We start from the raw sequence: 14,151 nt of genomic DNA on the forward strand, positions 1-14,151 counted from the left end.
TAATTACTCGTATCTCTTGAATAAATACCATTAAAATGGAGCTTCATAATGGTGAAGGGCCAGCACATACTTGATCACATGATGGTGGTGATAAATTCTTTTTTATATAAAAAAAGAATCAAAATAATAATACAAAAAACTAACGCCGTTCCGGATTAACCGGCGATTTATCTTCGTAATCATGCTCCCCACCCCATGTGCCTACGTGGGGACAGCACCAAGAGTAGACAAAAAGTCGCCCCATAATTAACGGCCATCTGATCCGTTTATCTTTCGATCAACGATCATAGATCGTCCAACCGTCGGAAGCAACAAGGGTGGAGGATACGCAGGTAAATTATGACGCTTCTTCGGGGTATAATCGGAACTTTTGTTCGGCGCACGCCGACCCTCTCGAGGACGGCAACCGGAATAGGTGCTTTCCGTTTTATTTTGGGTAGCAACGAGCGAGCAGCAAGTGGGCGACTTTAATTCTACTAATATGCCGGAACAACTTACCTTGGATTGTACCGTCGAATCGTCACGTTACTATTGGCTCATCCAGACGAAAGTTTCGTTTCGCACTGGCGGTCCACCAGAAAGGAAGCCAGACTGTGCTTAAATGGGCTTATTCTGGAAGAGGAGCAGAGCACAGACGAGAACTGGACTCTAGTCGCCTTCTCTTTGTATGCGGCTATACGCAAATAAAATATTCTATATAGAATTTCTTCCCTCCTGCAAGTCTCGTCCCCACTAACTTCCTCTTTCATCTCTTTCCACTCTGGTTTGATTCCTTCTCCTTCTCCTTCTCCTTATCCTTTTTCAAAATCCATCTCTTTCCGACCTCCTTTTTTCTCGCCAAGAACCCTTAACCTTTCCCATGATTTGATTTGTTTCTTGGAGCTCCTTTGGGTTGTTGCTGATCAATGGCTACTCTGGAGGATTTGGGTGTCTCCGCCTTCATCAACATTGTGAGCGCCTTCGCTTTCCTTCTCCTGTTTGCGGTTCTCAGGATTCAACCCATCAACGACAGGGTCTATTTCCCGAAATGGTATATAATTGGTGATAGGAAAGGCTCCCGGTCGAGGTCCGGCGGCCACGGGGTTGGAAAGTTTGTGAACCTTAATATATGGACTTATTTGACCTTCTTGAATTGGATACCGGGCGCGCTGCGGATGAGCCAGGCGGAGATTATTCAGCACGCCGGGTTGGATTCCGCTGTCTACCTTCGGATTTACATTCTTGGGTATGTCATGAATTCTACTTGGTTCTTGGCTATTAGAGTAGAAAGAAAAAAGATCATCTTTTTGTTTCGCCGGGACTACTAAATAATTCACCTTTGCTTGATTTGTGAAGCTGGGTTCGAATCGTCTGGTTGTTCTGATTAAACCGTTGAGGCAAATAACTTGATTTTGATTTCAAGAAGCATTTCTTTTGTTCGTCATGCATCTATATTTTCAGTTCTTTCTATAATTTCTTCATATCTTTATGACGTTTTTGGTTTCATGTAGACACGTTTGTTTGTATGTCATCACATTCTAGTGGAACTATTTTAGATTTTCTCTCTAACATATTCGCTCTTCTTCCTTGACAGTTTGAAAATTTTTGCACCAATGACAGTTCTCGCGCTGTTGGTTCTTATTCCTGCTAATGTTTCTGGTGGTACATTACTTAATCTGAGAAAGGAAGTTGTTTTCAGTGACATTGATAAGCTTTCAATATCAAATGTTAGTCCTGGATCTCAAAGGTAATTCTGGTTTTCTTTTACCAAAAAGATATGTCTTTTATGTGCCTACAGCTTTAATTCTGATGGTTTTTTTCTCATTTATTACTGTCATCAATTACTATCAAGGAACTTTATAAGACTCGTAACAATTGGAAGTTTCTCTTCCCTACATTTCTTCTTCTGATGTGCACATATTTTGTCAAAGAGTACATGTGTGTGTCTATGGCATGGTCAAGCTGTCAGGTTAATAGAATTTGGGGTTGGAGGAACTGGGGAAGCTTATAGAAAAAGATTGAGAGTCTAATGGTGTGCTTAGATTATGACGTGCATATATTTTGCCAAAGAGAACCTTCCTCTGACCAGGAGTAGTATATGTGTTTTCAATGAGCTAGTTGTTTTCAGTGAGCTAGAAAGTAGCTTACCATATCAGAGATCTGTTTCTTTGTCAATTTCTTGGCCTACAAAGTTTTATTTTTAAGTTCCACCAAGCAGTCTTGCTCCATGTCATATAGCACCAATACTCAAAAGAATGAAGTTTAACAAGTCATATATGTGTTTTTGGTCATTCATCAGGTTTCTCAGTTTTCCTTTCGTATTATTTTCCATATAAGAGACTTCTCTTGCACTTTTGAAATACTTTCTTTTTCCCCTTCCAGGTTTATTGTGTTGTTAACATTGTTTAATGCAAATCTGATTTTGGTTATCTGGATTTCATTTTAGGTTCTTTATTCACATATTAATGGCGTACCTGTTTACATTCTGGACGTGTTACATGCTCTTCAAAGAGTATGATAACGTGGTCTTTATGAGATTACATTTCTTGGCTTCAAAACATCGCCGTGTTGACCAATTCACTGTAAGTATGCTGGCAATAGTTGCCTTTTGTGATAAAAACTGTATCAATAGGTTCCCTTATTCCCTGAAGTTGATAAGTATTAACATTACCACAGTAAGTACTCTTGTGACCAGAAGGAGATAAGTAAAATTAGAGGCATGCAACTAAGAGTAACAAAAGAATGATCTCTCTCAGTGCTGCTGAGAGGATGCCTTCTTCTAAATTGGTTATCTCTGACCAAACCACTAAGTGTCCTTTTTGGCTTATGTATGACTTACACATAATTCCTCTCTCTGAAGCTCCATATTGCTGGATCGTTTTTAATATACTGTCCTGATACTTTTTTTCAGGTTGTAGTTAGAAATGTGCCACATATAGCAGGGCATTCAACATCTCAGACTGTGGAACAGTTCTTTCAGAGAAACCATCCTGACCACTATATTGGTCACCAGGTACTTGATCAATATACTACTGATCGAAGTTTATTTCTAATTTCTTTTACGGTATTTGTTTATCTCATGTTTACTTCAACTTCAGTATGGCAATTGTTATCTTTTTATTATCTCTACCATCAGGCTGTTTACAATGCAAACAAATATGCTAAACTAGTCAAGCAAAAAGATAGACTTCAGAATTGGTTGGACTACTATCAGCTCAAATTCGAGCGGCATCCAGAAAGAAGGCCAACTGCAAAGGTATACAATAATGAGCCTTCCATCTTTATGGAGGAAATCATTTGACAATGTATCAACTGCCTGTCTAATAAGTTGACCTATTTGGTATTGCAGACAGGATTTCTTTGTCTTTATGGTAAGAGAGTGGATGCCATTGACTACTACAGGGAGAGAATCAGTGAGCTTGATAAGAAGGTAAGCTTAGTGTGATATGTTTTCCTCCAGGATAATGCCTTCACGAGCATGCACCTCTCAGAAGATATACAATCTGAATACTATTGATTTCCCTCCTTTCGTGTCTAAAGTAGCATGGAACCGATCGATGTAATCTTGCGAATCTGTACTCACTGCAGATAGTCAATTGAGCAAATGATTTCTTAATGCTTCCATAAGATGCTTAAAGAGGATTAGTGATTCTATTTTTTTTCTTTTCTTCAGATATCATCTGAGCATCAGAAGGTTCTTAATGATCCAAAGTCTATCATGCCTGTAGCTTTTGCCACATTTGATTCAAGATGGGGAGCTGCTGTGTGTGCACAGACACAACAAAGCAAGAATCCTACACAGTGGTTAACTGATTGGGCACCTGAACCACGTGATGTTTATTGGCAGAATCTGGCCATACCGTTTGTATCTCTCAATATTCGAAGGCTTCTGATATCTATATCTGTATTTGCACTCGTTTTCTTTTACATGATACCTATTGCATTCGTCCAATCTCTTGCAAATCTCGAGGGTCTTGAAAAAGTTGCTCCTTTTCTCAGGCCGGTAATAGAAATGTAAGTTTCAAAGGTTGTGTCCTAATTCTTTATGACAATTTGGTTAGAATGCACTCTCTCTCTCTCTCTCTCTCTCTCTCTCTCTCTCTCTCTCTCTCTCTCTCTCTCTCATTTCCAGTTTCTTATTAGCTAGTTGGATACTTGGATGTGAATCACGTGCTTGTGATATTTTTGAAATTGTTTTTCTAATCCAGCCAAATAATGGATGCATTGTAAAATATGATTTTTACAAATAGTTATCAGTTTAGATTTTTTAAGTGATATGTTCACTTATGCATTCACTACTAGTTTTGGAGCATTACTACTTTGGTTGGTATCTTCCAACTCACACCACTAATAGTTGTATGCATAAATTCTCTCTGAATCTTCCCATTCCCATTTTCAGAAGGATATGGTTTGATAATTAATTCTATGCTGTGACTGGTTCTTATATTATATGTCATAAGCCATCAGCTATTGTACGATTTTCTTTTATTTGATTATGGATTAATATTTTCATTTTTCTGCACTTACCAAAGTCCCTGACTTAGGATTATCTATACATCTGACATCAGATTGTGTTGTTTCTCTATATAATAGATAGTTCTAGTTCTGCTTTCTTTTCTCTTCTTAACCTTTTATCTTCTGAATTCTTGTTAGGACTTAAATGAAAGATTCACTTGTATTTAGTGGTTAGCGTAATAATTACACTAGAGTCTGGTGCTTAACATGTTATGCTCTTTATAGGATTGTTTCAGTGAAGGTTGTGGAATTTTCTTATATATAGAACTTGTTCGATCTCATTGCGTCTCATGATCATCTCATCCTTTTTTTTCGCAGAACGGTTGTTAAATCCTTCTTGCAAGGATTTCTTCCTGGTCTAGCTTTGAAGATATTCCTTTACATTCTGCCTGCTGTTCTTATGATCATGTCAAAAGTAGAAGGCTACCTATCATTGTCGTCACTTGAAAGAAGGGCAGCCGCTAAATATTACTACTTTATGTTGGTGAATGTATTCCTGGGAAGCATAATTGCTGGAACGGCTTTTGAACAACTTTACTCTTTCCTTCATCAACCACCTACCCAGTAATTCTTTCTCCTTCTTAACAATTCATTTATTTTATGAAGCTATAGATTAATGAAACACAGCTTAAACAAATTTATCCATCATGTGAAATAACGTTTGTAATATACATCATCGTCGTAACTTCTTCCGAACTTGTAGGCATTTTTAGTTCTAGAGTGATAGTCTTGCACCATAGTGTATCTGGCTTGCTGCTGATGCTCACAGTTATATTTTTTCATGAATCTTATGGTGATGTCTTTTTCAGGATCCCAAGGACAATTGGAGTTTCTATACCAATGAAAGCCACCTTTTTCATGACATACATAATGCTTGATGGATGGGCTGGCATTGCTAATGAAATCCTTAGGGTGAAGCCGCTGGTCATTTACCATCTCAAAAACATGTTTCTAGTGAAAACAGAAAGAGACAGAGAGAAGGCAATGGATCCTGGAAGTATAGGACTTCCTGAAACCCTTCCAACACTCCAACTCTATTTTCTTCTTGGGCTTGTCTATGCTGTAGTCACTCCGATTCTTCTTCCTTTCATACTAATATTCTTTGCTTTAGCATTTCTTGTCTATCGACACCAGGTCAGTTGCTTTATGGAACTTCTTTAGCTTTACCTGCTTTACTTTTTTGGTGCATTAGCAAAGAATCATTTTAATGGTTTTGTTGCAGTGAGATTGTGGCTGGTTCTCACTATGACATTATCTATATATAACTGTTGCATGGCTTTATGTATGATTTTGTCTTTGATAGATTTCCATCAAAAAACTTTTTAGTTTTTACCCTTTTTGATGAACTGGTTGAAAAACATGCTTGTGCATGCTGCGCTACTTCCAACTGAATGCTTTTATGATGAAAGATATTATTATACCTTTTATTCAAGATGCCATGCAGATTGGGAAACTTTGATGACTGGCAATCATCTCTCCTAAAATTTAGCATGCTTAGTAGTTTCCTAAGATTTTAGAATATTAAGGATTATATATATATATATATTCAGGAAGTTTACTGTAAGTTATGGATTTTCTCTTACCATTGTCTGAAGTATTAGCCTCTAACCTAGCTACTCTTTTTCTGGTTTCAGATTATAAATGTTTATAATCAGGAGTATGAAAGTGCTGGTGCATTTTGGCCACATGTTCATAGCCGCATAATAGCAAGCTTGCTGATTTCCCATGTGCTTTTACTTGGCTTGCTCAGCACAAAGAAAGCTGCTAACTCCACTCCTTTACTTGTTGTATTACCTGTATTGACGTTATGGTTTCATAAATACTGCAAACGCCGTTTTGAACCTGCTTTTAGGAAATATCCGTTAGAGGTGAGTTCTCTCTCTAGTCCTTTGGAAGCTGCTTTTACATTACAACACTATCCTAACTTATTTGTGGTTTTTTTTCTTCTTTTAAACATTCTTGAGTGAATAGATTCCAAACTCTTGGTTTTGTGACATGACATCTCATGTTAACCAGAATATGATGGAAGTTTTTTAGAAATTTCCAAAGTTCGTAGTACATCGGACATATTTGCTTCATCATGCAAGCATGCTAGAGTCCCTCCTCACAAAGCATGCATCATATCATCTTGTTGCATACACTTGTAATTAGAATTTTCTGTTGAGTTTTTGGTGATTTGTGCAGATAGGAGATAGTAGCATTTTCTTTTCCTTGGCATTAAATTGATGCTCCATTATGTTCTGATTTTGTCACTTATTTATCTTATCAAGCAGATAGGAGATAGTAGCCTACTTGATTTCATACCTCTAAATTTACAGAAAAAGATAAAGCTTGGACATTCGAAATGGTCACATAGCGATAATTATTCATTCTAGTTAAGAAAATGTCAAGCTTATGGCCATACTGTCTCAGTATCTCTTATCTTGCTTCTAAATCTGAGACTAGTGGCAGCATATTCAATCTTTGTGTTACAAACTCACAGCATTATTACATGTGATTGCTTATTTCAGATGTAACATAGGTCCATTTCTGTAATCGAGCTCAAAGTACCTGCCTTGCACTATAACTTGCTCTCATTCAGTGGCCCTAACACCTACCTCATTGAAAACTTTATTCTTTCCATAAATTATCGCCACACTATTTTAATTGTATGGTTGCTGTTTCAAGATTTCTCATTGATTCCTCTTGGCTTTTCTCTGCCCCCATGATTTCATTTTCATATATAATTTCAGGAAGCAATGGAAAAGGACACACTGGAGCGAGCTTCAGAACCTAATCTAAATATTAAAGCATTCTTAGCTGATGCTTACTTGCACCCAATTTTCCATGCCTTTGAAGATGAGGAAATGGGACAGGTCAGAGTAGACAAAGGCCAATCTCATGTGTCCTCACCTGCGAGGAGTGAAATCAGCTCCCCATCTCCACCGCACTACGTTTATCATTATGAATTTGAACCGTGAGCTTTTTCTTGGATGAATTCCTAAATTTTATCCTTCTATTTTTTTTCCTATGTTTGAAGTTTTCTTTTCTTCTTCTTCTCTCACCTCCTTTTCTCCACTTAATTATGCAAAAAGCAAATGTAAATGTCCAAACAAACTTTGATGTCTTGATTAGTGAAACCTGTGTTATGGATCCTTGTAAAAATGGTGCTTCTGTCCTAGACATTTTGTGCTGTTTTTCTTGTGTTGTTCTGGAGGTGGAGGGGTGATATCTCGTTGGTTGGTTCTTGGCAGGTGTTATGGTTAAGCGTAAACCCTCGTGTTTGGCACCTCTATTCTGACGGAGATATTGTGTTTTAAGTTTCAATGAAACGAGGTCCCAGTCTTTTCCTTAAAAAAAAAAAAAAAAAAAACTTACGGTATGATTGAAACTAATTTTAGATATAATATTATTGAATTTATTTAGAAATAAATTCCTTTGTTTGGAAAATAATGAAATCGAATTGATATTTATCTAATCTTGTTGTTTATAACGAGGAAAGAATTTTTTTTCATTAAATCAACTCTAATAAAGTTGGTAAATACCTTCTTCGTTATCATGAAAATCATGTGTTCAACTTCAACCATAAATAATATTATAGAGAAATTGTTTGGTGGTTTCATGATTTTATTTGACTCGATTGATGACTCAGCAGTGTGGTTGGCTTGTAGGAGTAGTTCGGTGATGTTTGGTTCGGAACAATTGTTTAGTGACACATAGCTTAAAGCATAAATTAGGCAACTTAATATATTGGCTAAAAGTTTGATAGTGCTTAAATATTTATGTATCTACGAAGAGTTGGTTCTTTGTCTAGTTTATATCTAACTTTCGAGCTCGTGAATGATTAAAAAAAAAAGAATTTATTTCTTTAAGCTTCATTTTTTTTTTATTTCTATTTTGCAGCTTAAGTAAAGATGTAATAAATTAAGAGTTGGTTTTAAGATTTATAAAGGTTAAATGATAAATGAATATCATCCAAACCCATAAATCTAATGAAATTAATTAAAATCTTACTTTAGAAATTGAAACGAAACGAATTTCAAATCAATTAAATTCCACTAGTTTGAGGATTTCAAAATTCAAACTGTAAACAGTTTACAAAAGCCATCCATCTTCCCCCTCTGCCCACCCCCTCCTAACTTCCACCTCAAAATTTAATAGATAACCATACCGCAATGTCCGTATTAGGCAATGGGCTACTAATTTCCAATTTTCCTGGGGAAATGCCTCGTTCCTCTTGAAAGTGATGGAATCCAATCCTTCGCATCCCAAAACGACCATTTCTGTCCACAAGACATTGGTCTCCGCTGAGAGTTACAACCATGTAAAAGATTGGTTCTTGTGCAGAGTTCACTCCCAAGCTAATCCTCGATGGGTGCTGCTTCTACGATTTCGACCGTCCCAGTTCTCTTCGCTCGCAGCTACCCCAGATTACTACCCAGAAAGCAATCGATTCTTCTCCTACGATCCCAAGAGGCCACTCCGCAGAGATCCATTTCATCCCAATTCACATCGAATGGAGGAAGAGCTAGCTCGGTTCCCATTAGATTTCTTGGAGCCAGATTGGGTTTTGGGCGCAATGGCAATGATGCTTCCAGGCGTAATAGTCTAATTCCAGTGAGATCCACAGGCGCGCAAGATGGCCTTGCTACATTTCGATTTCCCAGCGTGAGTGCGATTGATTCATCCTTCGAATACTTCGTAGTGGTTTGATTCTGAGAAATGGGTGTGTTATAGGTCGTTCAAATCTTGCATCTGGCGGTGTCTCTTGGGATAATCCTTGCAGCGGATAAGCTTCTCAAGCAGGCGTTCGTAGCGGCATCTATTAAGTTTCCAAGTGCACTTTTTGGGATGTTCTGCGTGTTCGCCGTGCTGACCATCTTCGATTCTGTCGCCCCGTCGATCGCGACGGGCTTTATGAACTTTTTCGAGCCGGCGACGTTGTTCATCCAGAGGTGGCTTCCATTGTTTTACGTTCCTTCCTTGGTAGTTTTGCCCCTTGCAGTGAGGGATGTCCCTGCAGCATCAGGGCTCAAGATTTGCATAATCATAGGTATGTGTTCCCTTTTGATTGTCTTGCTACTGTTGTCGAAGCTAACATGAATGTGGTAATTTGTGCGCACAAATTGTATGAAGAAATGCCAGAGGTAGTTTCTTAAAGCAATTTATGTTATTTATTTTTTCAAAGCAATTTATGTTGGTCATGTGCTTTCAATCTGATAACTAACTTGTTTTCTTCATCTTGTCTGCCCTTCTTTCTCTAGTTGGTGGCTGGTTGGCTTCACTCACTGTTGCAGGATATACAGCCATCACTGTGAGAAGAATTGTGAAGACAGAGATGATACCGGCTGAGCCCATGACAAAGCCTTCCCCATTTTCAGCAGTGGAACTTTGGGCTTGGACTGCTATCTTCCTTTCATCTTTTGCTGTTGCATTCGTTTACCCAACAGCACTTGGTACGAGTGCACGAACATGCCTCCCTTTCCTACTTGCTGCCACAGTCTTGGGCTACATGTTTGGTTCTGGGTAATATGCTTGTTACACCTTTCAATAACACAACATATTTTGCAATTGCATATCTGTGACAGTCTAATTTTCCTTGTGTGCCTTCAGGTTACCATCTGATGTCAAAAAAGTGTTCCATCCAATCATTTGCTGTGCATTTTCTGCAGATGTGGCAGCAGTAGCATATGGGTATTTCTCACGATCTGGAACGGATGCTGTTCTAGGTTTATAGCCTATCTCTTGACATTATGTCTGAAATTTTTGTTATTTCTTCTTTTATGGATGTGCATTTGGTCTGTTTTCGTGCTCAGAAAGATTTAGATGAATATGACATAGCATAGAATTTCAATTTTACTCTCATTCATCTAAAACAGGCAACCCAGTTAACATAGCTCTAGCAAGGACCTAAGACTTGGGATTTCACAAATATGCTTGCTAATGAATGCCATGATGCCAATCTGAACATGAAGATACAGTCTATAATATATTCTTAGTTTTGTGATACACTAAATTAGACTTGTTAATTTTCGATATAAGATGTCTTAAAATAAATCTTTCTGCAGGTAACTATCTCACTAAAGCGTCATCAAATCCTGGAGCTGGTGATATTCTGATGGGTTTTCTGGGATCTGTTATAATATCATTTGCTTTTTCAATGTTCAAACAGAGAAAGGTAACTGCTCCATTCCTAGAGAAACTTGTTACAAGTGATTTTTTGGTTTCTTATTAAATTACATGCTAGAGCAAGATCTTATGTAGGAAATATGATGAACCATCATGCCTAAACCATACCTTTGATTTTTCTTGGCTATGTAGCTTGTGAAGAGGCATGCTGCAGAGATCTTCTCATCAGTCATCATTGCGGCCGTTTTCTCCTTGTACTCAACTGCTTTTATAGGGCGAGTCATCGGACTAGAGCCAACATTAACTATATCAATTTTACCAAGGTGTATAACTGTGGCACTTGCCTTGAGCATAGTGTCCTTCTTCGAAGGTATGTCCTGCTACTCACTCTTTAAGGCTTTTGCTTCCCAAGTATCTGCATTATCATATTCTACATAAAAGAAAGATCGTGATAGATGCTTAAAAGTGAACATGTAACATTTGTTCGTCAACATCACCAGATGAAGATGAAATTCTTGCTTGTCTCACCTTCATTTTGGTTGTAGGAGCAATTGAGATTAATATAAGCTAAAAGTATTTCAGATGAGTTGAACGAATCTGGTAGATATTAGTCCACCAGTACTATGGGAGTTGTTAAATTCAGGTTGGAAGTGCTGTGAGGAAGAAGACAACTTGAATATGAAAAAAGACACAATTGCCCTCAAACAATAGAGAACATAACCTCAAATACAGCAGAATATAGTAATTCTAGTCTGAACAATTCATCCTACTCAACACTTATTTTTATGTTTTCCTTCATACTTCCTCCACAGTAAATATTAAGACTGTTTTATGTTGTCTAATTATTCAAGTACTGGCGTGATACATTATCCTTTGTGTGGCTTAGGTGTAAACTCATCTCTTACGGCTGCTGTGGTTGTCCTCACTGGTCTTATTGGTGCAAACTTTGTCCAAGCAGTAATGGATAAACTTCGTTTGAATGACCCTATCGCTCGCGGTGTAGCAACGGCATCCAGGTACCTCCTCAAACTAACATGATTTACAACTCTGGCATGGCTATGAGATCACATCTGAGGCTCTATATGCTTCTTACTCAGTGCTCATGGACTGGGGACTGCTGCATTGTCAGCAAAGGAACCTGAGGCTCTTCCATTTTGTGCTATTGCTTATGCTCTCACTGGAATATTCGGTTCGCTGATTTGCTCCGTTCCTGCCGTGAGGCAAAGCTTACTGCTGATAGCTGGGTAAAGCTCTTGCTTACTTTGCTTCAACTTAACTTTTGCCTTTTTTGGATCATAATTCTACTCTGCACTTGCTTGTAACCTGCAAACATGGCGGAAGTTCCATTGAATCTGCCATACATTAAAGGGGCCAACTCCTTTGTTCTTTAAATTGTGGTACAACTTCCTTATCTGTATAGTTTCTTTTTATTCCCCCTTCTTTGGATAAAACCTCGGTGATGAATCTTTTATAAAAAAAAAGCAGCAATTCAAATTTCGTTTTGCATAAAATATGCCTTCGAGGCTTCGAGGAGGGAAGATTGGCAATGCAACTGATAGATACCAGTATTTACTTTCTTTTTTAAAATCTGTAGAGGAGGAGATTCGCTGTACCTCAGAATGCAGGAATCTACTGCATTGAGGCTACCTGACATGTTTTGGAGCCAATCCGACTGTGCCAGCCAAGTGCCAGGTAGCATAACTAGCTTGAAGCAGGATGTTCCTGCAGCGATGCCGCAGAGGATCCATTCTTGACCTGTGGGTATTTTTTTATTTTTTTCTTGACCTGTGGGTAGAATAGTTAGACCGTCAAAAGTTAAAAACATCACTATATATATATATATATATATAAAGATCTCTGACACCAATAAAGAGAGATAGAGAGAGTGTGTATGTGTGTGTGAGTGAGTGGGAACAGAGAGTAAAGCAGAGAGAGAGAGAGAGAGAGAGAGAGAGAGAGAGAGAGAGAGGCATTGTTGAACTTTAATCAGAGAGATGAGGAAGGAGAGAATGGGAGTAGGCATGGGCCTCAACCTCCTCCTCCTCTTGGCCATGGTAGCCACCAACATCCTCTCCCTCTACCATCTCTCCTCCACTCGCTTCTCTTCCTCATCCCACCTTCCTTCTCCCCACCTCTCCTCCGACGCCGACGACCACGACGTCCCCGACCACCTCCTCCGCCAACTCCACACCATCCGCGCCACCATCTCCCACCTCACCCATCTCCATTCCCCACCCACCACCACCACCTCCTCCTCCTCCTCCTCCAAAGCATCTCCACCTCCACCTGAGCTCCTCCTCTACTCCCGTCTCTCTCCCATCGCCTCCGCCTGCTCCGACAACCCCGACCTCCTCCGCCGCTTCATGTCCTACACCCCTTTCTCCCTCTGCCCCGACGACCTCCACTCCGTCGCAGAACCCCTCCTTCTCCGCGGCTGCCACCCCCTCCCTCGCCGCCGCTGCTTCTCCCCGACCCCACCTAAACCTCCCTCCTCCCCTCTCCCATCCCATCCATTCTCTCCTCTCCCCGACTCCGCCGTCCTCTGGCCCTCCTCCTCCCATTGCCGCTCCTTCTCCTGCCTCTCCTCCTCCCTCGGCTTCGATCTCCTCAAAACCGAGTCCCTCCGCTTCATGTCCGCCAGATCCAACCTCGATCTCACCATCCCCCACCTCCTCCTCCTCGCCCGATCATCCGGCGCTGCCCCGATCCGCCTCGCCCTCGACGTCGGCGGCGCGACCGGCACCCTAGCCGCCCGCCTCCGCCTCCTCGCCAACGCCACCGTCATCACCACCACCATGGATCTCGGCGCCCCCTACTCCGAGGCGACCGCCCTCCGAGGCCTCGTCCCGCTCCACGCGCCGCTGCAGCAGCGGTTCCCGGTCCACGACGGGGTGCTCGATCTCGTCCGGACCGGCCACGCCGTGAACCGGTGGATTCCGGCACCGTCAATGGAGTTCCTGATCTACGATGCCGATAGGGTTTTAAGGCCGGGGGGGTTGTTGTGGGTGGACCACTTCTTCTGCAAAGGAGTGGATCTGGATCCCGTTTATGCCCCCATGATTAACCGGCTCGGCTACCGGATAATTAAATGGGCCGTCGGGAATAAGACCGATAGTGGTGGGATTAAGAACGGGGAGGTGTATCTCACCGCGTTGCTCCAGAAGCCGTTTGCCGCCAAGGCCGCGTGATCGGAGGGAGGGGCTGTATCGGAAGGCGCAGATCTTCTTGTTTTATTCTTCTTGATCTCTACGACGGATACTGCTGTAGTCGGTAGATGATTTTTTATTTTATTTTATTTTATTTTCTTCTTTTTGGCTAAATTAAAGGCGTAATAAAAAGCATGTTAAGGAGTCACACTGCTTCCTCGATCGTTGTATTTATTTAAATGTTGCTTTTCTTGAGGTTTTTATTGGGCGAACTAGAAATCCTAGTGGTTTGCCACCAGATTACGTTGTGGGCGACAGCTGGGCAGTACTCCCTTGTACTAATTGCTGCAAGAGGAATAAGTTGTAACAAAGAAGCACTTCAATGGTAAGCTCGTGAAGACAA

At 40.3% G+C, this 14,151-nt stretch overlaps 3 protein-coding genes across 3 annotated transcripts; all 3 read left to right on the top strand.

Moving 5' to 3' along the window:
• The first annotated feature begins 447 nt into the window (after window positions 1–447).
• Window positions 448–7,645, top strand: LOC140767524 (CSC1-like protein At1g32090). Its single transcript, XM_073107465.1, has 11 exons — window positions 448–1,225; window positions 1,574–1,726; window positions 2,426–2,561; window positions 2,891–2,992; window positions 3,116–3,235; window positions 3,329–3,409; window positions 3,653–3,993; window positions 4,813–5,058; window positions 5,304–5,628; window positions 6,129–6,362; window positions 7,227–7,645. The coding sequence occupies exons 1-11, from the start codon at window positions 906–908 to the stop codon at window positions 7,452–7,454; spliced, it is 2,286 nt and encodes a 761-aa protein (XP_072963566.1). The 5' UTR covers window positions 448–905; the 3' UTR covers window positions 7,455–7,645.
• A 979-nt stretch (window positions 7,646–8,624) lies between these two features.
• LOC140767502 (plastidal glycolate/glycerate translocator 1, chloroplastic) lies at window positions 8,625–12,113 on the top strand. Its single transcript, XM_073107433.1, has 8 exons — window positions 8,625–9,141; window positions 9,211–9,526; window positions 9,738–9,999; window positions 10,087–10,202; window positions 10,542–10,651; window positions 10,795–10,972; window positions 11,489–11,618; window positions 11,700–12,113. Exons 1-8 carry the CDS (start codon window positions 8,845–8,847, stop codon window positions 11,848–11,850), a joined length of 1,560 nt encoding a protein of 519 aa, XP_072963534.1. The 5' UTR covers window positions 8,625–8,844; the 3' UTR covers window positions 11,851–12,113.
• Window positions 12,114–12,215: 102 nt separating this feature from the next.
• Window positions 12,216–14,136, top strand: LOC140767503 (probable methyltransferase At1g29790). The gene has a single exon (XM_073107434.1). The coding sequence runs from the start codon at window positions 12,597–12,599 to the stop codon at window positions 13,788–13,790; it is 1,194 nt and encodes a 397-aa protein (XP_072963535.1). The 5' UTR covers window positions 12,216–12,596; the 3' UTR covers window positions 13,791–14,136.
• Window positions 14,137–14,151: the final 15 nt, after the last annotated feature.

This window comes from Typha angustifolia, chromosome 9, assembly GCF_048772165.1.
Source record: "Typha angustifolia cultivar Huaian chromosome 9, ASM4877216v1, whole genome shotgun sequence".
Classification (NCBI taxonomy): Eukaryota; Viridiplantae; Streptophyta; class Magnoliopsida; order Poales; family Typhaceae; genus Typha; species Typha angustifolia.

Coding starts and splice junctions, on each gene's coding strand:
- LOC140767524 (XM_073107465.1), top strand. CDS start 906: ATGGCTACTCTGGAGGATTTGGGTGTCTCCGCCTTCATCAACATTGTG. Junction 3,410..3,652: donor TCAGTGAGCTTGATAAGAAG/GTAAGCTTAGTG, acceptor TCTTTTCTTCAG/ATATCATCTGAGCATCAGAA. Junction 5,629..6,128: donor TTCTTGTCTATCGACACCAG/GTCAGTTGCTTT, acceptor TTCTGGTTTCAG/ATTATAAATGTTTATAATCA.
- LOC140767502 (XM_073107433.1), top strand. CDS start 8,845: ATGGGTGCTGCTTCTACGATTTCGACCGTCCCAGTTCTCTTCGCTCGC. Junction 9,142..9,210: donor CTACATTTCGATTTCCCAGC/GTGAGTGCGATT, acceptor GGTGTGTTATAG/GTCGTTCAAATCTTGCATCT. Junction 10,203..10,541: donor TGGAACGGATGCTGTTCTAG/GTTTATAGCCTA, acceptor ATCTTTCTGCAG/GTAACTATCTCACTAAAGCG.
- LOC140767503 (XM_073107434.1), top strand. CDS start 12,597: ATGAGGAAGGAGAGAATGGGAGTAGGCATGGGCCTCAACCTCCTCCTC.